Source organism: Podarcis muralis, chromosome 1, assembly GCF_964188315.1.
Source record: "Podarcis muralis chromosome 1, rPodMur119.hap1.1, whole genome shotgun sequence".
NCBI lineage: Eukaryota > Metazoa > Chordata > Lepidosauria > Squamata > Lacertidae > Podarcis > Podarcis muralis.
The window spans coordinates 84,695,482-84,721,479 of NC_135655.1; the positions used below are offsets into that span (position 1 = coordinate 84,695,482).

The 25,998-nt window shown below is 47.1% G+C and overlaps 2 protein-coding genes and 1 long non-coding RNA gene across 4 annotated transcripts in view; 2 read left to right on the forward strand and 1 right to left on the reverse strand.

Annotated features, from left to right (window-relative positions):
• Positions 1–126: 126 nt before the first annotated feature.
• ATG9A (autophagy related 9A) lies at positions 127–18,844 on the forward strand. Of its 2 annotated transcripts, XM_028741367.2 has the most exons (16): positions 127–247; positions 1,112–1,218; positions 4,334–4,476; positions 4,954–4,997; positions 5,443–5,507; positions 5,822–5,983; positions 6,554–6,695; positions 8,137–8,885; positions 10,065–10,218; positions 10,496–10,675; positions 10,893–11,138; positions 12,154–12,368; positions 12,945–13,062; positions 13,916–14,141; positions 15,043–15,185; positions 16,112–18,844. In XM_028741367.2, the coding sequence occupies exons 3-16, from the start codon at positions 4,374–4,376 to the stop codon at positions 16,115–16,117; spliced, it is 2,553 nt and encodes an 850-aa protein (XP_028597200.1). In that variant the 5' UTR covers positions 127–247; positions 1,112–1,218; positions 4,334–4,373; the 3' UTR covers positions 16,118–18,844. The 2 variants fall into 2 exon arrangements, with proteins under 2 accessions (XP_028597200.1, XP_077790084.1); XM_077933958.1 differs by lacking the exons at positions 127–247; positions 1,112–1,218; positions 4,954–4,997; positions 5,443–5,507 and having other exon boundaries at positions 4,337–4,476.
• On the reverse strand, positions 13,059–25,757 carry LOC144328868 (uncharacterized). Its single transcript, XR_013394184.1, has 3 exons — positions 25,431–25,757; positions 13,585–14,248; positions 13,059–13,211 (listed from the first exon to the last, which is right to left on the reverse strand). It is a non-coding gene; the product is annotated as an uncharacterized LOC144328868 (long non-coding RNA).
• ABCB6 (ATP binding cassette subfamily B member 6 (LAN blood group)) overlaps positions 20,702–25,998 on the forward strand; it is a 28,990-nt gene continuing 23,693 nt past the window's right edge. Inside the window, exons 1-2 of the mRNA XM_028741327.2 lie at positions 20,702–20,964; positions 23,808–24,339. Coding sequence (XP_028597160.2) covers positions 23,824–24,339 — 516 coding nt within the window. The 5' untranslated portion in view covers positions 20,702–20,964; positions 23,808–23,823. The remainder of the gene's footprint in view (positions 20,965–23,807; positions 24,340–25,998) is intronic.

A 25,998-nucleotide genomic window follows, 5' to 3' on the forward strand; every position in this document is an offset into this window, starting at 1 on the left:
GCCCCGCCTCCTCCTCTTCCTCCCCCCACCGCAGCTTTCTCATTGGCCCTCCCCGAGCCCACCTCCTCGTCCTTTCCCGGCCTTCCATTGGCAGCGGAAAGCGCTCGCCGGTCGGGACGAGTGGGGCGGGGAGAGAGAGAGAGAGAGAGAGAGAGAGAGAGAGAGAGTGACAGACAGAGCCTGGGAAGTCGCGGCGGCGGAGGAGGCTGAGCCCCGGGTCCGGTCACTAGGGGCGACTGTCCTGGAGGTGAGCCGCGCAGCCGCCGCCGGGAAAGGGATGGCCGGGTGGGGGGAGGACGGGGACGTGGGCCTCGCCTTGGAATCCCCGCCGCGCCGCCTCCCTCCCGCTTCCCAAGTAAACAACCTCCGAGGAAGGCCCCTCCCGACCCGGCTCAGCCAAAACAAAACAGCCTCGGAGGAGCTGCCTGGGGCCGCCCAAGGAAAAGCCCCCCCCCCCGGTCCCTCTCTCTGCAGCGGTGCCTTTCCAACTTGGGAGGAGGGATCCGGCGGGTGAGCTGGCTGCCCTCCGGCTCTGCCCATCCCAGGGGGTGAGAGGGTTAAGGTGCAAACCAAAGGGGGGCCCATCCTCACCTGGCGAAGCAGGCCGTCTCGCCCTGGATTCCCTCTCTTTTGATTCGCGGGCGCCGGGGGAGCAGAACCAGCCCCTTCTTCGCCAATCAACCCTAGGAAAGGGGCCTGGAGCTGGTCCTGTTTCCAACCGGACCAACCGGAGTGTTGAGTGGAACCAGTGCTGGATTTACGTATAAATTTTAGGGCCCCCAAAAAATTTAAAAGGAAAAAACACACCAAAATATAAGATAAAAGTAAATAAATTAAAACCCACATACAGCAACAGTGTTTTGTGTATGGACCTATTAGGTCCATAAATTACCATATAGCATATATTCAACACAAAAAACAGGAACAATTTGTTGCTGACAGCTGGACATATAAAGGGCCCTATTATCTTCAGTAGCTTAGGGCCTCAGCAAACCTAAATCCAGCCCTGAGTGGAACCAGAAGCCTCCAAGGGTCATCCTGCCAGCTGAACGGCCACATGCCCCTTGAAAGTCTCCATCTCCAGTGTACATCCTGCCTTTTTTCTTTTCAGGCAGGGGGGGAAAGCACATTGGGGATCCAAGGCTAGAGATGCCAGTCAGATGCCCAGAGCACAGCACAAGCAGGGGGTTCCTGCAGCACTAGGGGTAGATGGAGCAGGTGAGTCTCTCGCTCTGTGTGTGTGTGCACCATGTGCATAGGTGTTGCTTCAAGAGGGATTTATTTTGCCATTTGTTTTTGTCTGTCTGAATTGTAGTAGCTTACACCAAGTATGATGGGTGTGCCCTTCCTGTAGCTGTAGGCACTGCATCTACATGAGTCAAAGTACAGGGTAAATAAGGAGAAATATTTAAGAATGGGTGTGGTTGTTTTTATTTGCAAAAGTAGCAAGAATATATGTACATGCTCTGAATGAAGAAAAATCATTTGACATGCTGTTACAGTATCCCAAGTATCCTTTAATCCAAGTGTGGGTTGAAACTTTGTAGTAGTCCATGGGTGAATCACTGATTTCTGGTTGGCCTGCTGGTTGGTAGAATTCTTGCCAAGAATGTGGGAGTAGGCTAACTCTGGTCTTATCCAACAATACATGTCTTATCTACTAAGGCAAGAATGGATACGTTTGATCGCTAGTTGAAAAGAAAGAGAGAAGAGGTCACACATGACTGTAGTCCGCCCATGTTCTAGTCATGACAGACAGTTAAAAGTTCTAAATATCCTAAATGATTGTGCTGTAGAACATTTGGTCATGGAACTTATCTAAGACGCGACCCTGAACTTACTCGTAAGTGGTGCCAGTACTTTGTGCAATATTTAAGTGTTGTTCAACTAGTTGGAAACAGTAACCAAAGAGTTATCAAATTCAACATATATGTAAGCAGAGTAGAGAATGGCTAAGGATGTCCACAGTCACATTTGACTTCAAAAAATGAAATCTCAAAAATGAAATGATTGGTTGAAAGTCAAGTTGAAAGTGAAAGACTAGAGGGTCAAATCTCTCCAAAGCATATTGGTGTTACTCAGAATTACAAGAATAGAAGCATAGCTCAAATGTATACTGCAAGTCAGGGAAGATGCTAGTGTAATAGAAGCAAGGAAGCTGTTAGAGGCAATAAGGCTTCTTCCTTTCACAAAATGGGAGGTCTTGCTCAATTAAGGAGAACAAAATGGAACACATGCTTGCAAAACAAATTCAAAAAAGAAAGTAAGGTTTGAGGCGCATATAGCTAAAAACATTAAGATCAACAATAAAAAATATTAAAAGTGTGTGTGACAGAAGTGAAAAGGGAAAATTATGTGCCAATGATTCTGTCTGTCACATCCCAAAATAGGATACTGTAGAGCTGGAAAGTGTGGAAAAGGTAAACCAAAAACATTGGGTAACTTTTTTAGTTTTTTTAAAGGGGGAGCATGTCAGAGGGAAATAAAATTATACATGATGTGAAGCAAGTGGATAGAGAGAACTTTCCTCTTGCTCTGTCATAGTGCTGGAGCCTGAGGCCATTCAGCGAAGTGGGAGATTCAGGACTGATAAAGGGAACTGATAAACACCTGCAAAATTGAAATTTGATACCATAGGATGTAGTGAAAGCCGTAAACTTAGAGAGCTTTAAAAAAGGATTTGACAAATTCATGGGGATAAGGCTACTATTCACAATGTGAATAGTACTACTACCACCTGGATCAGAGGCAGCAGGCCACAGAATACCAGTTGTAGGGGGAACAGCAGCAGAAGAACAACCCTGAGTAATTGCCCCCTTTGCCTACCTTTTCTGACCCTCTCTAGCAAGTTGCTGTGTGGCAGGAACCTTAATGATTAAATAACTGAAAATGCTGAGTTGCAATGATGATGAGACTAAAAGACAGTGGCAATGAAAAGGTCACTGAATGCAAACCTCAAAAACTTAGATCCTTTTCTTGATCCCTTGAGACAGAAGGAGAGACAATCTGAGAGAGAATCTCTCTTGATTACACTCCCTCATGTACACACACACCTGCCAGAAGGGTAGATTCTCCCACAGATAATTGCCTTTCACTCCACTTAGATGTCACTAAAATCCTCCTCATTATATCACTGGACCCCTTCCTTGTACGTACCAGACTAGAGACCTCCAGACCTTACTTTAGGGTAGTTTGAGCATCAGTCTGTGTCTTTCAGTCACCCCTCCAACAACTGTCCATGCAACTCCATGTCACTCTCAAGGTACACCTTAAACGCAGTGCTGGGTGCCAGATCAAGAAGCCTGATAAGGGTTCTGTCACCCAGTAGCATGAAGTTTGGTTCCCCAAAGAGCTGAAGTCACAAGGGCATAGAATTCCTGGCACTAGTTATGGTCTTGGTCTTTTGCATACTTCACAGAGCTGCAGGAATATCTCATCTGAACCTCAGTAGATCACCTTTGGCAAATTCTCTTGATCTTCCCAGGGTCCCATAGCTCCACCACTTAATTTTACACCTTGTAGCATAGGAACTCTTGCTTTTCTCTAGGCTAGAAGTTTGAATGTGTTAGAGTATTAGCTTTAAAATGCATCTTTGAGTTTGCATATATGTTGTGCTTTACTATGAATCTGTTTTGAAAATATGCATGTGAATGCATGCATACACAGGTTCTCAGATACACAAGAGCATGTGATTGTGGCACTGTGGGTACAGAATACTAGACTAGATACAGTTTTTTTTATTTCTCTTTTTTCATTATTATGTATTTTTTACTTCTGGTATAGAAAGCTAGAACAGTAGGCTAAAATGAAAGTGAAGCTGCAGAGAGTTCTTGTAATCCCCAGCTAGGTAGGTTTCCTTTAGTTGAAACGTTGTACTTTCCTTTGTGTGTGGGGAGAGATTGATATACTTGCAACGGTATGTATCAAGTCCCTACTCTGCCTGTTCATGAAAATGAAATTAAATGTATTTTAATAATAATAACAACAACAACAACTTTGTTGCAGACAACAGTTTGTAAATATGACGTAAAGCAAAGTCTCAAAACCCAGAATAGGTTTGGACAGGATGTTTCATGATCAGGCAGTGTTTCCTTCAATCCTCTCACCACCAATAATTATTTCCTACCTCTTAATTTGTGCTGCTTTTGTCTCCTGCTGCTTTCCTTTCTCCACTCTTGTCCTTCCTTGCCCTCTGCTATTTGGTCCCCACCAGAAGCTTCCAGTTCCTTTTAAGGGTAAAACTAAAACAAAATGAGTCTCCCAACCCAACTGATGCCTTCTAGTTATGTCTTAAATGCTACTTTTTTTTTTTACCCTGGCTCCCCCCCCCCAGAGCCTGTGTGACGTTGGATGAGGCCCAGCTCAGTGACAACATGGCTCACTTTGATACAGAGTATCAGCGGCTGGAGGCCTCCTACAATGACTCTCCCCCAGGAGAAGAGGACCTGATGGTGCATGTTGCCGAGGGCAGCAAATGTGAGTACAGCTGTAAGCGGCCAGCCTTGGCGCCAGGCACCCCACAAATCAGTGCTGATGGTGCCTGGGGCTGGTGAAAGACTAATCTGAACAGGAAGTGGAATTGTGCGATTCTGACTCTGTTTCTGGAGAAACTGCATTTTCTGTGCAGCATGTTTTCAAGCATGCCGGTTCCTGGGAAGCAGCAGTAGTAGGAGAAGGCAGTTGCATTCTTGTATTGCTTGTGGATTTCCCAGAGGCATGTGACTGGCCACTGTGGGACTAGACGGGCCTTTGGTCTTATGTTCTTAGCAAGTTCCCATGAAATTGAGCAAGGCTTTCTCTCTAGAAAGTGTCTTTAGGGTTCAGCTTTAAACGTTTGTTCTTAAAATATTGGGCTTGGATGGGGCCATGGGATGCTGTGTCAGAGCTCCCTCTCTGGCTTCTTTTTGCTGTGTTGAATTTTAGGATTCTTCTTTAACTTTGTCTGTCTTGCAGCTCCCTGGCACCACATTGAGAATCTGGACCTCTTTTTCTCTCGTATATCCTTACCTGAAGGGCAGGGATGGTTGTATCCCAGCTGTCGGGATTGGGGGTGGGGCTCGGTTGCAGCAGAGCTGGGAACCCTTTACAAGGTTCCTTGTGGCCCATTAAACACTCCAAGAGGCAAAGGACCTTTCAGTATCAGTTCAGGAACAAAGGATAGCATAATCAAGAAGCAGCCTCTGGAACCCATACAGGTTTACAGGCCAGACAGCAAAAAAAGCAATACAAGGAGATTTGCAATCACCCCCTCAAATGGAATTCTTTACGGCAGAAAGTTACTGACTCTTTCCTCCTGATGGTGGCTAATCGTGACTTAATAGCATGGCAGGTTGAACTGGAAAAGGAGATGCTTCCTGCTAATGGGAGACTAGTCTTTGGTGAAACTAAGGGTGGGTACTGCAACCAATATTCTGAGCAATTCTCTTTGACTGTACCCCTCACGTCTATAACCTGCACCAGAAGAATGGCTTCACCTGTATGCTCATCAGTGAGATCTTTGAATTAATGTGAGTATGAACTCCATGTCTCTTCCAGTAAAACAGGATTGGAAGTGGACATTCATTGTATTTCCATGGGACCTTGTCAGAGGTGAAAAAAAGAGTTCTGGTTTCCTGCTGGAGCTAGTGATCCTTCCCTGGCCCCAATTCCCTGTCATTCAGGTTGATAGGAAAACAAATCCTACTCCTGATTCTCTTTATGCAAGATGTCTCTGGTATGAAGGATTTAGACAGCTGGCGCCTTTTGCTGGCCCAGATAATTTGAAGATGGGAGCGGGGAAGGCTGAGTGCCTCCTAGTGTGACACATCATCTCTTCTCACAGGCAGTTCATCTTTGTTGTGGCCTTCACCACATTCCTTGTCAGCTGTGTTGACTACGATATCCTGTTTGCTAACAAGCTGGTGAATCACAGCCAGCATTCCAGTGACCCCGTCAAGGTGACCCTGCCAGATGCCTTCCTGCCTCCCAATGAGTGCAGTGCCAGGTAAAGTTAGCAAGGACTATCCTTTCCTAAATTTGACCACATCCTAGCCCATCTTGGTCGGGTCTAAAATCCAAGAGGCCTCCTGGATGTGGAAGATCCTCTACTTTGCATTTTAAGTCACACTCAATCGTAGCTGTAGGCTCGGAAATGTAGTTCTTGCAAGGTGAGCGTGGCTGTCAAAACTGCTTTCAGATGTTTGCTTCTATATCTGCCAAATCTGGCGTCTCCAGTGTTAACCTAATGTCAGTGATAAAGTTGGGCCCTTGACGAGCCAGCTGGACTTTTAATATACTAGACAATCTTTGGCCCCTCAGTGTCTTGTGGATTAACTGTGAGAGAAAGCTTTGTGTTCACATTTGTAGCTGTACCCATCTTCTCTCAGATTTTTCAGCCCAGTTGCCCATTAGTACAGTTTAATGCATCTCAGCACTGCATAGCCTTGCACCCACCTGAAGTGCCTGAATTCAAGCAATCTAAGAAGGAGGGGTTGGCACATGCTTTGGAAAGAACTGTAACGACCAGAAGGGAGGTAGCTGCTTCTTCCTTTCTGTGAATCCATCTTTCTCATAGGATCCAGGCCAATGGCTTTCTCATCTCTATCCTGGTGATTGCGGGGGTCTTCTGGATCCATCGGCTGATTAAATTCATCTACAACATTTGCTGCTATTGGGAAATCCACTCTTTTTACATCAACGCTCTCAAGATTCCCATGGTAAGCTGCTGTGCTCTGGGAACTGTTAGACATGCTTGCACAAATCTACACACTGTGCTATTGATAGGGAATGTTGACACCTTAGCAATATAGTTCTGATTACCTGATTACAAGCAAATCAGTACTGCCATATCCTGCCCCCACTTTTTTTTTTTGCAACCTTCCCAGGAGCATTTGACTGACTGTTACTGGAGACAGAATGCTGGACTAACATGACTTTTAGTTTGACCCAGAATAACCTGCAATTCAGTTCTTAGTGTCTCGTGTTCTTTTCGAAGCAGTGAGAAGCCTGCAGATAAGACCTGTCGCTTCTTCTCCTTTAAGGGAAAAATCTTCCACCCCTGAATCTTCCTCTGTCCCTTATTGACCTTCCTCCAGAGTTGTACACTGCTGCTGATCTTTCTGGTCTGCTGCTAATCCCATGGTTGCTCAATCTGACTTGCTTGGTTGAGTGGCAGGGCTAGTATGTTCTGCAGCTGTCATTGTCTGGTTTGCCAGTGTTTGTTATTTGGTCCTTGCCCAAGAGTGTTAGAAGTTGAGTCTCTGCATAACCAATTCCTTTCCCCTTTTTCAGGAGTGGGGAAAGTTTTTGTTTGTTAAATCTGTTAGTCACTTTATCTTTCCCAAGACAACTCAAAGCAACAAACAAACAACCAAATGGACAAAAAACCCCATCCCCAGATACATCAAAACCATTGGGGGCGGGATGAGAAATACATTAAAAACCTACCCACTTCTAAAAGGCCACAGATAGTTAAAGGCCAAAGGCCTGGATACGGAGGAAGTTTTTGCCTGGCACATAAAGATATATAATGATGGCACCAGGTGAACCACTCTGTGGAGAGCATTCCACAAATGGGGAGCCACCAAAGAAAAGGCTCATCTTCATGTTGCTACCCTCTGGACCTCTTGTGGAGGGGGGACATGAAGAAGCACTTTAGATGATGACTGCAGGGTCCAGGTTAGTTCATATGGGAAGAGATGGTCCTTGAGGTATTGCGGTCCTGAGATGTTTGAGGCTTTATATGTCAAAATTGGGCCCAGAAACTAATTGGCAACCAGTGCAGTCAGGCCAAGATTGGTGTTACATGCTCAAACTGTCCTGCCTTGTTGAGCAACCTGGCCACTGAATTCCGCAACAGCTGAAGTTTCCGAAATGTCTCAGAGACAGTCCCATGTGCATTGCAGTAATCTAACCTAGAGGTTGCCAGAGCAAGAGAAGTTAGGCTATCCCTGTCCAGTTGGGGTCACAGCTGGGCCACCAGCCAAAGTTGATGGAAAGCACTCCATGCCACTGAGGCCACCTGAGCCTCAAGTGACACCAGTGGATCCAGAATTATCCCCAAGTTGTGTACCTGCTCCTTCAGAAGGGAGTGTATACCCATCAAGAGGATTAGCCTAGTCACAGCACTAACCTCACCATCCCTCTCTTTGCCTGCAGTCCAATTTGCCCTACTACACATGGCAGGAGGTGCAGGCACGGATTGTCCAAATCCAGAAGGAACACCAGATCTGCATCCATAAGAAGGAGCTGACAGAACTGGACATCTACCACCGCATCCTGCGTTTCAAGAACTACATGGTGGCCATGGTGAACAAGTCGCTATTGCCTATGCGCTTCCACCTCCCCCTACTGGGCGATACAATCTTCTATACACGTGGCCTCAAGTACAACTTTGAGCTCATCTTCTTCTGGGGCCCTGGCTCACTCTTTGAGAATGAGTGGAGTCTCAAGGCCGAGTACAAGCGAGGCAGCAACCGCCTGGAGCTGGCTGAAAAGCTGGGCACCCGCATCCTCTGGATTGGCATTGCTAATTTTCTGCTCTGTCCACTCATCCTCATCTGGCAGATCCTCTACGCCTTCTTCAGCTACACAGAGATTCTGAAGCGAGAGCCAGGAAGCTTGGGGGCTCGTTGCTGGTCCCTCTACGGCCGCTGCTACCTGCGGCACTTCAATGAGCTGGACCATGAGTTGCACTCGCGCCTCAGCAAGGGCTACAAGCCAGCCTCCAAGTACATGAACTGCTTCATTTCACCTCTGTTCACTGTCGTGGCTAAGAATGTGGCCTTCTTTGCTGGCTCCATCCTCGCTGTCCTCATCGCCCTCACAATTTATGATGAAGACGTGCTTGCTGTGGAGCATGTCCTCACCACAGTCACCATCCTGGGTGTGGCTGTCACTGTCTGCAGGTGAGTTGAGATTGGCTGTGAACAGAAGGGTGTTTGTTTTTGTTCTCTGAGTCTTGGCATCAATGGGGTGGTTGCCATTATTATGAGGAGCACCAATCAGAGAATTGATAGGTGGATAATTAAAGGCATTCTGCTGACCAAAAATTGCATTAAGCTACAAAAGTTTTTCTGCTGGGTCTCCCACTGAGGAAGTTACTGGGAAATGAATTGCCTGTGCTGCCTTTTCCTTCTCTGGCAATGATAGCTAGGACACTTGAGGAAATTGATTAAGCTTAACAACCCATGTCTTTCAGCTCTGCAAAACAGGTTGCTTCCCTGGTTTAGTGATCTCAGTGATGGTGGTGCCTTGGAGTTGTTTAAACTGTGACATCTGCAATGAGAGGGCCCCTGGGATGGTTCGAGGCAAAGCCTGGTTTTTCTAGAATAGTGCAACCTTAGACTTACCTTTCAGCTTTTGCCTGGATCAAGCAAGGGCAGAGCTTCTATCTGTCCATGAAGAATGTGACAGGCACTGCTTGAAGGTAATACTCTGGGGTGAGTCACAAACTAGGGTAAGCGGACAGAAATTGGGGGGAAAGGCGTTGGAAACATCAGCTCAGCTTGATATCTGAGAGATGAAACAACGGTGGGAGTGGTATAGCAGGTATAGCTGCTGGTTAAACAGAGTTAGCTGTGCTGTATATTGATGTGCAGTAAAAATCAACCTGATACTTCCTATGTTGTAATTGATAGTTGATCAGCTTCTGACATTTTAGATTGATGTAACCTGCCACTGACTTAATGTTCAATAGGAGTCTAAGAAATCCAGAATCTAGGAATTTGGCTGATCACTGAGTCTGTGAGGAATTGTTGCAAGCTTGCTTTAGAGGCAAACAGGCATCACACATTTTATTATCCTTTTATCAAAGGCAGTCTGAACAGTTCTGTACTGCAAATAAGGATATAAATAAGTACAGAAATGTGTGAAATTATCATCTTCCTCCACAGTGAACCAGTTTGTTAAAGCTGAACCTGCTAGATCTGACCCATAAATAGTTTATCTCACTACACTCCTCTGTGTTCATCTTTCCATGAAGAGGGAACCATGGGGCTGGGGACCCCTAGAACATAAGGTGCCTGTCTGCTTTCTTTTATGAAGGAATGTAGCTCTCCTTGACACCTGTCCCATCTGTCTTGCAGATCCTTCATCCCAGACCAGCACCTGGTCTTCTGCCCAGAGCAGTTGCTTCGGGTGATTCTGGCGCACATCCACTACATGCCTGACCACTGGCAGGGCAACGCCCACCGCTATGAAACCCGAGATGAGTTCTCCCAGCTCTTCCAGTACAAGGCGGTGAGGTGGGGCAGGGTAGGGTGGGAGGAAATCATGTAAGAGCTGCCCTTTGCATAAACCCTGACTAGATCTAAGCATGTATTGTCCATAGAGTCCCCCCCCCAAAATGGGGGAGGTTCTCTGACCCCAGGGCATGTGGGAGGAAAGAATCACTGGTATTTCCCCCAGTTATTCTCCCCAATGCCTGCAGTCATGTCTTGAGGCTGTGCTGTGGTTTCACAAGTGATACACACCTGTGCAGTTGTTGAACTTAATGCCTTTGTCTCCTTTACTTAAGGTGTTCATCCTGGAAGAGCTGCTCAGCCCCATTGTGACTCCCTTGATCCTCATCTTCTGTCTGAGGCCCAAAGCTCTGGAGATAATTGATTTCTTCCGCAACTTCACTGTGGAGGTGGTGGGCGTGGGAGATACCTGCTCCTTTGCCCAGATGGATGTGCGGTGGCATGGACACCCTGCGGTAGGTCCCAGTGAGGGGCAGCATCATGGACCTGACATGCCTTGCCTTGTCCTGGGTCACAAACACCCTGCAGTGCCCCTGCCCTGCCCCAGTATGCAGCTGTGGTGCTGCTTGCAGGTCAGGTCTGCAGTGCCCTTGTGTCTGCTGGCTGCTCCTAGTCCCATTGAGGCAGCTGCATGGTGTGCACAAAACACTCTGTCCCTCTCTTGTTTTGCAGTGGATGTCAGCCGGGAAGACGGAGGCTTCCGTTTACCAACAAGCTGAGGATGGCAAGACGGAGCTGTCCCTCATGCACTTTGCTATCACCAACCCACACTGGCAACCTCCTCGGGAGAGCACGGCTTTCATCGGCTTGCTTAAGGAACGTGTGCACCGCGACAGCAGCCTGGCTCTGGCCCAGCAGGCTGTCCTGCCTGACAATGCCCTCTTCACCTCCATTCAGTCCTTGCAGTCAGAATCAGAGGTACTGGGAACTAGTGTGTGGTAGAACAGGACATAATCCTGGTTTATCATAGGGAGAGATTTGGAGTGAACTGTTTCTTTTTGGTGGGATGGGGATAATGTTTCTATGTGGGCTTCTGGGCTCAGTGTGGAGTCATTTGAGTGCCATGGTAGTACGGCTGCCACTGTCTCATTGTGACTTAATTAGACTACCTTCTTCTTGCAAGCATGCTACTTCTGTCTCCTGTTATCTCTTCAGCAAAAGTTAGTCATACTCCCCTAAAAGTTGGCACCTTCAGAGTCTCCACGTTACCCATCCTCTCTCCCCACTCCTTTATTTCCCAATTCCTTTTCCTAGGATATATTATTGCTTTTCTTTCTGTATATTTTTATTGTGAAAGTCTTAAGCTTACGGAAGACTCAAAGGTTGCAAAATGGAATTGTGATGAATCAATGAGATTCCTGTTGATATGAATTGATATTGGAATCAATAGTATTCAATAAGATGCACAAATAACACTCAAATGTAAATAAAGTCAGATATAAATAAGCACCATCCCTCCCACCCACCCCCAGAAGGTCCTTGGTGTCTTGTGGTTACATTATTGCAATTTCACTTATCCAACTACGTACAATCAAAAACCTAAGGTCCTTTTGTGTTTAGGATCTCTTAATGTGATTAACAATCCCCTTCTCACTGAATCACTTGTCTTTCCTATAAGAAAGTCCCCCAACACCTGTAGCATCTTCTCTTCCAAGTGTCACCATTTAGAAAGCATTTGAATTGCTGGGGGCTGGAGATGGGTGGGCTAATTTTCCAAAATGTGGAGAGAATTCAGGATCCACACTGCAAAGGCAGAGGTGAAGTTATTTATTTTTATTACAGTATATAATTTCTAGACCGCCCTTCACCCAAGAATCACAGGGTGGTTTGTAAAGTTCAGTTGTGTTGGTGAAGCGTTGAATGTAGATAGATGGGGCAGGCTTTGGATCTTCCTGCCTGGGTCACACCTCCCTCCTCTGTTCTCTCCCTGCAGCCACACAGCCTGATTGCCAATGTGATTGCAGGCTCCTCAGTCCTGGGCTACCAGGCAGTCCGTGATGGGCAGGCCTCGCGGCATCTCTCGGCTGTGTCTGAGGTGGCATCTGCCCTGCGTTCTTTCTCTCCTCTTCAGTCAACACAGGCGGCCCACAGGAGTTCCCACACAGAAGGTTCCCAACATCGGGGTCCTGGCACAATGGCAGGCTCAGGGTAAGAAGCTGCATGTTGTAAGGGGCTAGAGGAAAAAGCCAAGAATTGAGCACTTTACCCAGAGTGCTCGGAGGACTATTTCATGAGGCTTTTCCCAGCACAGGTATACATTACTGTGTGTTACAGCAGGAGGCAGCCTCCTAGATGTGCCTTTGAAGCAGCAGCAAGAGCTTTTTATGCCTTTTATTACCTCTCTCCTATTGGACTCCCAGTTCCCATCAGTGCCAACTAGCATGGCCAGTGGCAAAGACTGGTCACAAGCTCCCCACCCATGGCTTGGGGTTTCCTTGTGTTTGGAGCTGAGGTTATGAGGGATAGCAGAAAACTACCCAGTTCTGCAAGTCACCCCAAAATATTGCTGTGTGTTCTAAACACACACTTTGGAATCCTTTTAGTTAGCAGGCTACAGCGGTGGTATGGTTGATGTCACCCTTTCTAGGCTCAGACTCGGGGGGGGGGGGAAGCTGCTGCAATCATACTATTGGGGTGTGGAGTGGCAAGAAGGGGCCTTCTGGACTCCGAATTACTCTTTCTAACACATCTTGACTTGACTCTTCTCTCCCTTCTGGCTTGCAGGGTTGATGCCAGGACAGCTAGTTCTGGCAGTAGTGCCTGGGAGGGCCAGCTTCAGAGCCTGATCCTTTCAGAATATGCCTCTACTGAGATGAGTCTGCATGCACTCTACATGCATGAGGTGAGCTGAGCAGAGCATCAGGAATCATGCAGGCCTTTGCAATGGGCCCTGAAGGTTCTGTGTAGACCTGCATCTTGAGACGTGTGTACCTGAATGAGCGCAGCAAAGGAGGATCAAATAAGCCTCTGTACTGTGATATAGCTCCTAACCTAAGAGATAAAGGTAAAGGTAAAGGTACCCCTGCCCGTACGGGCCAGTCTTGACAGACTCTAGGGTTGTGCGCTCATTTCACTCTATAGGCCGGGAGCCAGCGCTGTCCACAGACACTTCCGGGTCACGTGGCCAGCGTGACAAGCTGCATCTGGCGAGCCAGCGCAGCACACGGAACGCCGTTTACCTTCCCGCTATAAAGCGGTCCCTATTTATCTACTTGCACTTAAGGGTGCTTTCGAACTGCTAGGTTGGCAGGCGCTGGGACCGAGCGACGGGAGCGCACCCCGCCACGGGGATTCGAACCGCCGACCTTTCGATCGGCAAGTCCTAGGCGCTGAGGCTTTAACCCACAGCGCCACCCGCGTCAACCTAAGAGATAGGCCCTTCATTATTCAGAAATCAGGCTGGGAGCAAAGGTTCCCTTCACTGGGCCATGATTTATGACAATTTGTGCACAACTGAACATGAGTGGAGAGTCTATAGGCTTGCAGGATGTGAGCGAGACTTGCATGGATGCAGGTCATTACTTGCATAGACCTGTGTAGAAGCATGTGAAATTTAGGCTGTAAATGTGATATTTATGTGGAGGCCTGTGATACTTGGATTGTATCAGGTCCCAAACTGGGCTTGCTTGGGACACACGTCAATGTCACCATAGGGTTCTAATTGGCTGCCCATTAATACTCCCTGCCATTCTCAGTTACACAAGCAGCATGCCCAGTTGGAGCCTGAGCGGCACTTGTGGCACCGGCGAGAGAGTGATGAGAGTGGTGAAAGCGCCCAGGAGGAGCCCGATGCTCATCAGGGCACCCCAAGCAGTGCCATTCCCCGCTCAGCCAGCTATCCTTTTGCCTCGCCTCGCCAGGCTGGTGATGAGACAGCTGCTCTGCAAGCCGGCTTCCAGCGTCGATATGGAGGTGTCTCAGGTATGTTTCAGAAACGCCAAACTCACAGTGCTTCCATATTCCTTAGCCAGAAAAGGCTTTATTTCCTGCCAAACCCTGCACATACACATGCTGGCATTTCTTGTTAACTACAGGGCAACGAGAGAAAAAGATTAGATATCAGTCTGACATGCTGCTTGGCAGTTTTGGTGAACCCTTTTGATGACATGGCCAGTGCATCATATCTAAGAGGCAAGCCTTTACCTGTGCTGCCTACACTCTCAGATTGCCTCAAGCCTTCACGCCTTGCTGATCAGGTTTGGAGCACTGGCTAGCAGTGCTACAGGAGTGGCATTATGAGTTTGGGAAGTTCAAAAATCCATTTTGCTTTCATTGCTGCCATTTCAGAAGGCACCATTTTCTCTGTGATTTGGGCTCTCATTTTCTTTAGTTTTGATTTCCAGAAGGCTCAATTTTCTTTGGTTATGAATTTCTAGAAGGGTAACCATGTCAGTCCATGAAAGCATGTGGCACCTTAAAGACTAATTTATGACATATTCATACCTCATCAGATGGAGTAGACTATGGTTCATAATAAATTTATTAGTCTTTAATGTGCCACAAGACTCTTTGTTGTTCTGGTCACAAAGCTATCAATATACTTATTTCTTTCAACAAGGCGCATGGCCAAAGCTGGCAGGGTAGGGTGTTGTTTAATGGACTTGGTTAGAGGAGCAGGTGGGAACAAAAAGCCCAAGAGTACTTGCAAGATATTATATTTCCACTTACGCCACTGCTTCCCAGCTACTGTATCTGTGTTGGGTGGCTGGTAATGGGGAACAGAGCAGACTGGAAGCCCCAAACAGATTTTGCAGCAAACTGATCTCATTTAACTTTGGCTACCCCATCCGGTGGTTATCTTTTCCTCTTTGTTTTCCCACAGACCCTGGCATGGTGCACAGAGCCCCATCACACTTTGCTCGGCTGCCACTTGGGGGGTGGGCTGAAGATGGCCAGACTGCTCGGCACCCAGAGCCTGTGCCAGAGGAGAGCTTGGAAGATGAGTTGCCGCCTCAGATACACAAGGTACAGCCTGGCTGATACTTGGGCATTGGCAATGGCTGTGTCATGAAACCAGAGGAAACTGCAGCTTCTTAATGCAGCTATATGTATTACTGCACTATCATCACCAGAAGCTACCTGGCCAAAGACTAGTTAGTACAAAAATAATTTGATTTTGTATTTTGGAAGGCTCTACTGATACGAACTAGTCGGGCTTTCAGGAACTCATACACAAAGCAGACCAAATAAATCAGGCAATGCTATCCTGTAAACTGCCCCGTGTTCCTTGGTTGAAGGGAGAAATTTAAATTTATAAATTAAAGAAAGAAAGCCATGTTTGGGTAGACTCCCCCCCCCCAAAGTGTCATCTCAGAGTAAGAGGGAAGAGAGTAATATGAGAAGTTGAGAGAGTAAGCCAGGCTTCCTCAACCTTGGCCCTCCAGATGTTTTTGGCCTACAACTCCCATGATCCCTAGCTAGCAGGACCAGTGGTCAGGGATGATGGGAATTGTAGTCTCAAAACATCTGGAGGGCCGAGGTTGAGGAAGCCTGGAGTAAGCTATGGAGGGACAGAGCGCAATGGCAGGCATTCTGAGAAAGATCTCTAGCTTCAGTGTGCTAGCCACACACAAAAGAAGGCTGGGGGCATTTTCTACATTGGAAAGGGGAATTACAGTATATGCAGCATTTCTTCCCCTTCATCAGCTGTAGCTGTCAAAATGTTCTCTTCCATATGGCTTTTAGAGGTGGAGGATCCTTATTCTCCTTTGCATGTAGTCAGCTGATATTGCTAAATGGCCTACAACATGATTAAAAATAAATACTGAAAGTTTCAGGAGGTGGGATCTTTGGCACAAAATCTGGAGTATTCAGAGCTTTGCTTTGACCCAGTCTTTCTCCTCACTGTCCCCCTTCCCAAATAACTTCCTTTGCCTTCCCAATTCCTTCAGGTGTAGCTGTGAAGGCTGAAGATCCTGTGTGGGCTCCACATCGTGGGCCCACCTCAGCTGGTGGGACATTGGGTTACCCTGCCCTACAAAGTATGGGTTGGCTCAAGTCTCCATGTCCTGGGCATCAGTGCCAGAGTGAGGAAGGTGTGAAGACAGCAGTGCCTTCATCGTGGCCGGAACTCTATCCAGACATGCATCATGCCGGTGGCACGCTAGCTGGGCATGGGGTGGATGTTTGTGTGATTACATATATTTGTCCGTGTCTGCATCCGTGTCGTCCATGTTGGAGAACCATCTGAGACTTGCACAGTACGCCACGGAGCGCACCACAGTGCAGGAGACTGGCATCCATGCTTGCCCTGCCTGAAATGTCCTGTTGTAGCAGGAGGAGGACCTGCTGTGTGGACCCTCGTTCAGAGGCAGGAAGAGCTGTAACACTGTCCAGACTATAGTGTGGAATTAAAGATGCAATCAGGCGATAGATTTGGACTCAGGAAAAGAAGGGCTGCAAGAGATTATTTTTGTAATGGGAATGGGGCACAGGCTTCCTCCAGGGGCAGAGCCTAACTTGGATAGAAGCTTTTCACAAACAAGAAGGGTGCGTATCTTCCTCCCTGCTTTACCATTCACTCACAACCTTTGAAGCCAAGCCAAAAGAGGCACTCTTGCAGTGCCATCGCCACTCATGCCGCAGGATTTTGTCTTCCTGTGGGCACAAATGATTCTACTGTTTGGGGCCACGTTTATTTCGCATCCCTCTTGCAGTATCAAAGCACAGGCTTCGCAGGGTATTGCTTCACAGCCCGTACCAGGTTTTGCTTGAGGCAATATCTGAAATGACCAAAGTCTCCTTCAAACTTACCAAATGGCGCCCAGCTCCAGACCGATGGCTCCATTCTGAGGTAGCCCCTTGCTCTCACCTTGTTCATCCTGCTAGGATTTAGAATCAAGTATGAGGCTCTGCCCCAGGTTCTGTACTTGTGGGTATGAGGGATGGGTGGAGGAAGGCGATACTTGTCTGTCCCCGCCCCCACCGCTCTATTTAAATATTTCCCAGATTCCCCATACACTTCCTGTGGGCACAAATGTTTGGGTTCTTCTCCAAGCTAGTACTGCCCTCCTTGTGATGTCTCTTTTCTATGGATGCCTTAATGGCAAACATCCAGATCTTGTGGAAGTGCCAGCAAGAGAAGAGTTCCTATATGCCAAATATATTACCAGTCACAATCTTAAGAACTGGGGTGGGCTTCAGGTTCTTGTTGAAAGGGCTGAACCTCTCACCAGGCTAGACAAGGCGTTCTCTTGAAGAGTCTACAGAAGTTCTGCTGGTTCTACTGGTTCCCCCACTTTATTACTAAAGAACACCATGCCATCGGCTCCACTGTCGTCCTCGAATTCTTATGGGCTTTGTGGTCTTAGCACAACAGCAAAATACTTCTATGGTTTGCATAGCAAACATCACAAATAATACTTTCCAGACTGCCCAGTGAAAACATTGCATCCCAAGAGGGTGTGGTACAATCCAGCCAATTATTGCTTAGGGTAATGCTAGCGCTGTCATCAGAGCTACAGGTCCCAATATGTCTTGTTTAACCCTGTGGTTTTGACTCCTTTGTCTTCTCTGTGGGGCCATTTTTTTAATATTTTTTTTTACAGTGGCTGCTGCAACCTCCAGTAGCTGTCAAAGCTCCTGTTGTACATAGGAAAAGCAGCTTGCCATTACTGTCACAGATAAAATATGCATCCTTCCTCTCTGTGGGCACAGGCCGGGTTGCATGGAGATCCCTATATGGCCTTGGAACTGACATTGTAGGTCTTGGGAGCCAGGACTCTTGGGATTTCTTTTCTTCTTTGCCCTCTTTCAGAATTGAAGAGATTCTTTGCACTCAGCAATGAATTGATTACAGCTGGTAGTTCACCTGCTCTAGAAAGGAGATTATGCCCAAAAAGGATACTGTACTTCCCCACTCCCTAACCTAGTTTAACAAAAGGGTGGTCATTGGTGTTGTGGGGTACATGCTAAAAGGGAAGTTGGTGAGCAGCAGTTTCAAGCTGTCAGTAGTTTAGATGTATGGCTGGTGCTGGGGTTTCCCCCCGTTCTTCAGATTATTGGTGCATTTTAAGGAATTCAAAACAACTGATGGTAAAATATTAATTTGCTGTCTTTCCTGCAAAATACACATCCCCTGGAGTGTAGAAAGAATAGCTTCATAGACTGCAACTTTGATCAGTGCTGGTTATGTACTGTTGGGATGGGGAACCTGTAGCTTGCGAAACTTTACTAAATTACAACTCCTATCATCCCTGACCATGGAGCATGGTGGCTGGAGCTGATGGGATTTGGAGTCCAACAGCATCTGGAAAACTACAGGGCCACAGTCCCTGCACTACAGCGATCAGCTGCAGAGCAGCCCCATTGGCAGAGATGAGCCTGCTGCATCCTAGTGGAAATGTTACTGTACCCCTGGTCTAGCCGTGAATAAAGGGAGCACTCTCAGCTAAAACATGGGGTGGGTGGGAATTCTAGCTGTCATGTATTATGCTTGTCTTGATTTTGCCCCCATCTTTTTGTGCATGGTACAGCCACCTGTGGCCTCCTGTTTCGTTTGTGACACTAGAGGCTGGCCTGTGAGTTATGTGGAGCACTGCAAGTGGTTTGTAAAACAGAGCTTATGTCTGACATCCTGTACAGTACTGTATCTACTGAATAAAGAGGGGTGTTCCATTCTTTGATGGCTGTGGCCGTGCCTGTGGAATTGTCTTTCATTGTGTCTGGTAGGATCTGGTAGGATCTTGTAGGTCTGCTACCTACAAGATGAATCCAGGTGGATCACAGGATAGTTGGCCATCATCACAATGCTTGTGGCACTAATGGGGTAGTTACTATCTACTGGATTTTTGTACATGCACTGCTACAGTGCTATTTTTCAAAAGAAATAATGCAACTCATCATGAACACTCGTGTTCTCTTAGAATGGCAATGGCGCCCACCTGAGAGGTGCCAGAACTGCGTTCCAACAAGTTGCCTCAGAAAAAAAAGCCCTAGACTGCTATAATATCCAAAGAGGCACATCTTTTCTGGCCCCAATGAATGCTGAGAAATGAGTGTGTCACGTCTAGGAGCAAAAATATATTTAGCATTTACCATGTGCTTAGGAGCTGTTGTTATTTTTTTTATAGGGAACATAGCACCCGTTTGGGTACATTTAAAGGGGCGTGCTAAATGCATTCTGGTACTTTTGGGTTTATAATTCTATAGCCAAATACTGCTAAGAACTCATATGTAGCAATACTGATTTTGTGTGTGAATGCAATTTTAAAATGTATTTCCATTTTTTTAAAAAAAGGACGTGAGGGGACAGGGAGGATCAGAGGGCATCTATGCTAAATGTTTAAGAATTGTGGCCATGACCTGTGGTGATGCTCTTGACCTAGACAACTTCCCTTATCCCCATCTCCATCCTTAATCTGAAGGATTAAACTGTCTTTTCTGAGGCAAGCCACAAGAAGGCCTGCCAATATAAGGAAAGAGCTGTGCGTGGGAGTACATATACTTTGTGTCATTATTAAGATTTAAAGTTCTGACTCTGGGATGCCCCTTCTTGTTGATAATCTTAAGGAAACTATCTTTATTTATAGTTTTAACATTTGTTGTAAATTGCTGAGAGTTTTCACTCCAAGCAGTATATATACTTTGTTAAATAAAAAGCCCATAATATCTGCATACAATGGAACTGTAAGACAAGCTGATTTTAATACATAACTAGCAAATTAAAACAAAACAAACTAGTCATTTTTACTGCTTAAAAATAGTACTAGGAAATCCTTGTATCAGGGTTGCATCAGGATCTAAAAAGAGGTATAACCCAATACTATGAATATCTATTCAAATTTAAATAATAATAATAATTTAACTAATTATTTCAGTGAAAGTTACTGACACAATTGGGTTTGCTTATTTATTTATTACAACATTTGTATCCTACTGTATACTGGTGCCAGGGCACCACTCTGCAGCTGACAGCTTAAAATTACTGGTTTCATAAAACTCAGGTAGTTAACTTGTCCAAGATGAAATTCATAATGATGGACACATACTGGGTAGTGACAGCGGCAAAAGGTACTCCTAAGGCTCTCACGTGCACTCTGTTCCTTTCACGTCTTAGATATTTCAGAGCAGAGACTTTATGAGCCTTGGCTCAATTAAGCTTTGAATGGAATGCGACAGTTAGAGTCACAGCGGTGCCCCTACTCTAAACAGCTCTGCATGATATCCTCACAACAACCTTGTGAGGCAGAGAAAAAGCGATAGGCTCAAGTTCGCATACTTTCCCCCAAGGCTTTTTTTTTTTTTTTTGGCAGCTCCTTTCACAGCAGCTAGCAAACTGAACCCGGATTCAAAGCCACACTCGGACGCACGCTCGTTTGCGATGTGTACACACATGCTTAGGATTGTGCTGACTCATTCCAGTTCGGTATCCTTGTTTTAGACTGCGGACGTACAAATGCGGAGGAGCGGGATCGGGGTGAAGCGCTGGCCCATGATAAATTTGAGGGCAGCACCTGCCCTCGATCGTCCCACCTTCGCAACCTGCGTCGTGCGCTCTTGCTCGGCGGGAAATAAATAAGAGCAACGGCCCGGAGCTTGAGCGCCTGTGTTGGAACACGCGGGCGCTAGGACCCAGGCGGAATCTGCCTAACAAGTGTTGACAAAGGCGGCGCTAGGACCCCGGGGGCGCCGATCGGGCCTGCCGCGGCTCCCGAAGCTCGGCTGCGGACGCGCCGCTGCACATTGGCCGAGCCAACCGGGCGGTGGGGAGAGTGGGTGGGCTGGACTGACGAGACCCGAGCAGGCAAGTAGACGTTGGTGGGAGAAGGGGGCAGGCGGGGGGGATTGAGGGGAAGCGGGCGGCGGCGGCGGCCCCTTTGCTGCGTCCTCGCCGGCTGGCAGCACAGAGAGGCGGCAGGGGGCGGGGGATAACACAGCCCCATGGCTTGATCTCCACCGCCTCCTCCTCTTCCTCCCATGCCCGAGCCCATTGCCCAGCAGCCAGGCCTGTTGCCCAAAGTGTGTGGGGTAACAGGCGTAGGCGGCGAGGGTGGGTGCTCAGCACCGTTGTCTCCTCGCTGTGCTCCCCGGGGTGCCCTTGAATCAGGAAGCTGGCGGCTTCTGCCTGGGAAAGTTCACCGCTTGGAAAGTGGGAACACGCAGCAGCTGGACCCGGGGAGGGCAGGAATCCAAAGCGCCACTCGAGGGCGCGGAGTGTAGTCATAACAACACGGTGATGATGTGCTATTTTGATATCGTGCATCAGAAAGAACGGATTAAAACCCACGGAGAGGTGTGGAGGAAGGCATCAGAAATATCCGTTGAGGATATTCATGGAGGAAAAGGCTATATCAGTGGCCCTTAAAAAAAGAAGACAAGTTTCTAGCATTTGGGAAAGTAGCTCAGGGTTTATTTGTGTATTAAAAGCTGTGGGGCAGAGGGAAGATAGCTGAGCAAAAACTTCAGTGCATTGCATCCATTCTAGTAGCACCAGCACTGTAAATTACGGTATGCCAGCCAGCAAATTGATGCAAATATGTTTAATTTGTTTATTTTATCGAAGTCTCAGCTACCAAAGTCATATGGGTTGGGTTCAGAGGAGGTTAAACATTAATGGAACTCAAACCGAGGAGAAAGCAGTAAGGTGCAAAAGGTTATGAAGAGTGGCAACAAGGAGTCACACAGTGCATGTGTTCTCAGAAGTAAGCCCCACTGGGCTCAATGGGGTTAATTCCCCGGTTAATCTGCATACTTGCTACCATAGTTGACCTGTGAAACTCAATGATCTGGGATCACGCTATTGTACGCACACAGCAGGCTTAGAGGTTTTGTTCTGCTTTTAAAGGATCAATTTCATCAGAAGAGTCTATCGACATCTACGGAACTGCCATCCTAGAATAGACTTGTGAAGGGCCAAATGTCTTTGTGGCAACCCACAGCACTAGTGCCACACGTGACCCTGCCCCCAGTTTCATGTGGGTGGCAAGGGGAAGGGGGCGTTGGGATTGCAGGAGAGGGAATCGGGATGAACCCACCTACTGCCTGAAATAGATCCTTCTTTCCCCAAAGCAGCCCTTGACATACCGGTATGCCCTTGACATATGTAAATCCTTCCCATAAAGGAAGGCTATCTACTTGCCAGCCGATGGCAGATTATCCCAAATATTCCAGAGCACTGTGCCATAAGCACAGAACATCTGCACCACAGAAAGTGTCTGCACACAAATTGCTGCAGAAGACTTAGGAAAGCAGGCCATGTTAGAAGGAAAAGAGGAGTGGGGGGCAACCTTCCCCATGGCTACTGGAAAATCTAAAATTGTGAAAAAAATCCTACCTGACCTAAACATGAGTAAACAGATAGGCCCTAAATATGAGCAAAATCTATTCACTATTCTGAAAATAAAAATGTTACCAAGATACAGCTCCTCCCCACGCAGCTATCACTCTGATTTTAAGTGTGGCAGTTCTTGATGCCTTGTGCTAAGCAATTCCTTAAACTAGGAGGTGGGGTGAATAACAAGGTGAGATCTCTGCCCCGGATACTGTGTGGTTTCTAATAATAATAATAATAATAATAAAAATTTATTTATACCCCGCCCTTCCCGGTTCAAAAACTGGGCTCAGGGTGGCTAACAACAAATTTAAAAACACTTTAAAACACTTAATTATAAAAGCAGCATAAAATACAGTATAAAAACATGAATAACAATAAAATTCAAAAATAAAAAATAAATTAGATAATCCCCAGGGCTTGCTGGCTGAATTGGTCCTACTTGGGCCAGTGAGGAGGCCAGGGGAGAATTAGCTGTGGGGTCTTAGAGCGGGTGATCTTCATTAAAGGGGAGGGAAGAAAAGGGAAATAAAAGATCAGGCTGAATTCAAATTAAAAGCCAGGTGGAGTAGGTCTGTCTTACAGGCCCGACGGAAGGAGGTTAAATCCTGAAGGGCCCTAGTCTCATGGGACAGAGCATTCCACCAGGTCGGAGCTATCACTGAAAAGGCCCTGGCCCTGGTGGAGGATAGTCTGACTTCGTTAGGGTCCGGGACCTCTAAACTATGATTATTCATGGACTTTAAGGTCCTCTGCGGGGCATACCAGGAGAGGCGGTCCCGTAGATACAAGGGCCCTAAGCCACAAAGGGCTTTTGCATTTCCCTATGAAGTGTCTCACCCTGCCTCTTTTGATGGGGTGGCATATTGAGCAAGAAGGATTAAAAAAATTGTCCAAGATGGGTGACTGCTTTCATGCCTGCATAGTGTGTGTGTGTGTGTGTAGCATCATGTGGCATGTTTACTTCTGCACTTGAATTTAAGCCTGTGAGAACATCATATGCCTGTGGGTTTGCATATATTATATATAGCATATTTGCAGACAGCGTTGAAATATAAAGCCAGTGTGGCAAAGCAGTGTGTTGGACTGAGACCTGTGAGACCATGGTTTGAATCCCCACTTAGCCATGAAGCTCACTGGGGGACCTTAGACCAGTCACTCATTCTTAGCCTAACCTATCTCACAGGCTTGTTGTGGAGGAGGAGGAGAATTATGTATGCCACCCTGAGCTCCTTGAAGGAAAGGCGGGATATAAATAAATAGTAGCCCAAGCATATGTTCTAATTTCCTTGTTTCTTTCATCTGTGTTTCTGCAGCTCCCCAGCCGACAGGATGGTGGTGCTACAGAGCTACTGTGAGGGGAACGATTCCCTGGCACGTGCATGGGCTCAGCAGGGGCTGTACCCCTGTTTCTACTTCACGCTGGTGCCCTCCGTGCAGCTCAGCGTCTGCATCCTCTTGGGGGCCCTGCAGTACGCTTGCTATGCCCGGTTCAGCCGCACCATGGAGCCAAAGTATATCCCACGTTCCCGCCTGTACCACATCCAAGTCCTCCTCTCTCTGCTCCTTGCACTGCTGCCCTTTCTCACCTTTCTGTGGCAGGTGTTGGGCATGCAACAGCTTTATGGGTACATGGTGCTGTATGCCTGCCTCTCTGCCGCGAGCTGGATCAGCTCGGTTGGGCTGCTCCACCTGGAACGCACCAGAGTTCTGGCGCAGGACCGGATCAGAGGCCATGGTGCCATCCTCCTCCTTTTTTGGGCTCTGGCTTTTGCAGCCGAGAACCTGGCCTTCATCTCCTGGAACAGCCCACTCTGGTGGTGGGGCTTGGAAAACGCCAACCAGAAGGTAGGTCAACGAGGGTTTGGCAACAGGTAGGAGCATATATATACAGTGGTACCTCGAGTTACAAACGCCTCAGGTTACAAACTCCGCTAACCTGGAAGAATTACCTTGAGGTGAGAACTTTGCCCTAGGATGAGAATGGAAATTGTGTGTTGGCAATGTAGCGGCAGCAAGAGGCCCATTAGCGAAAACACAGTTTCAGGTTAAGAACAGTTTCTGGTTAAGAATAGACCTCCGGAACAAATTAAGTTCGTAACTAGAGGTACCACTGTATCCTGGATTTTTTTGGCAGGGTGGTAGAATATTTGGAGATGGGAGAAGATTAGAACCAAATAAACCTGCTGATTTCAACACTTGCTAGTTGTTGCTCTTAAGTGCCAGCCACTGCTTGGCGCCTTCTTCCCAGCCCATTTTTGCTGAGTCACTGTTGTTTGAGCTACAGAAAGCTTTAGACATGAGTGGTGTGTGCTCCTCCCCCTTTCCACACAACCACACATGCGCGCGCGCACACACACACACACAGAGAGAGAGGAGATTGCTGAATAATTTGCAGGGGACTTTGCCCAATGACTCAGCACAAAGTCCTACCAAAAAGGCTTTCCAGCCACAAATTGAGATTTCACATTTCTTTACATCGTTAACTAACATCCTTGCCTTCTGGCAATACCCTTTAGCAAGAGACTGGAAAGTAGAGAACTTATTCCATGGCATAGATTCCATGTAACGATTAGGCCTGACCACTATTCCCCCACCCCAACTGTACAGCTGAATTGCCCACTATCTACACACCTCCTTATGGGACTCCTCATATTCCAGGGTTTTCAAAATGTGGCTGAGGTTCATGCGAGTTGTAGTCCAAGCCCATCTGGACAGCACCTGGTGGGGGGAAGGCTGGCAACAGCTCTCCCCCCAGCCCTACCTGGAGATTCCCAGATGGGTGGGATATAAAGAAGCTAGTTAAGCCTAGCTTAACTATGGTTTGTTTGAAGATGTGAATCCAGCGTAGCAGACTAGCCAAGATTTGTTCTTTCTGGGTGGTTTGTTTGTTTTTGGCCAACAAACAATGTGAAGCCATTTTGCAAGTGGCAGCCTACCATTTTTCGAGTCAAGATGTCATCTCCTTGCGAAGGCCCCTCACTCTTCATCCACAGAGGAACCAAGAACTCACATTTAGGAGCAAATATCTTCCTGCCTTGCCATTCCAGACAGCTTCAGGCTTCTCCCTTTCTACCTCAGTCACATGACCTAACTTCCCCTGCTGGCCATCTGCCTTAACTGCAGGCATCTTCAAACAGGAACAGGCTTCAGGAAGCAACAGGAAGCAAATTCAGCCAAGCCATCTTCACAATTCTCTAGGGGTCAGGACCATCTATCACCAAATGTTCCTTAAAGCTTCTGGGAGGGATTGTATCCTGGGGTTTTCTGCAAGGAATTAGATTATGTGATATAGGATAATTATCTGTGTTCTAGATCCAATGTTTTTATGTACTTGGCAAGTCTTTGGTCAATTGGCTCAAATCATGCTTTTGGCCAATGAAATGCCTAAAAAGATTTTAAATAATAAATCAAGTTTAAAAATACCGCCCTTGATGGGTGTTTCCCTCTCTCCACTCCAAGCCATTTGACTCTTGGTTTAGATCTTAGAAAGGAAGCACTGCTTGG

What these genes read in the sequence shown, in the direction of transcription:
- ATG9A (XM_028741367.2), top strand. Translation starts at nt 4,374, where the DNA reads ATGGCTCACTTTGATACAGAGTATCAGCGGCTGGAGGCCTCCTACAAT. An exon ending in ACGCTCTCAAGATTCCCATG is followed by an intron (nt 6,696 to 8,136) that starts GTAAGCTGCTGT and finishes CTTTGCCTGCAG; the next exon opens with TCCAATTTGCCCTACTACAC. An exon ending in GTGGCTGTCACTGTCTGCAG is followed by an intron (nt 8,886 to 10,064) that starts GTGAGTTGAGAT and finishes TCTGTCTTGCAG; the next exon opens with ATCCTTCATCCCAGACCAGC.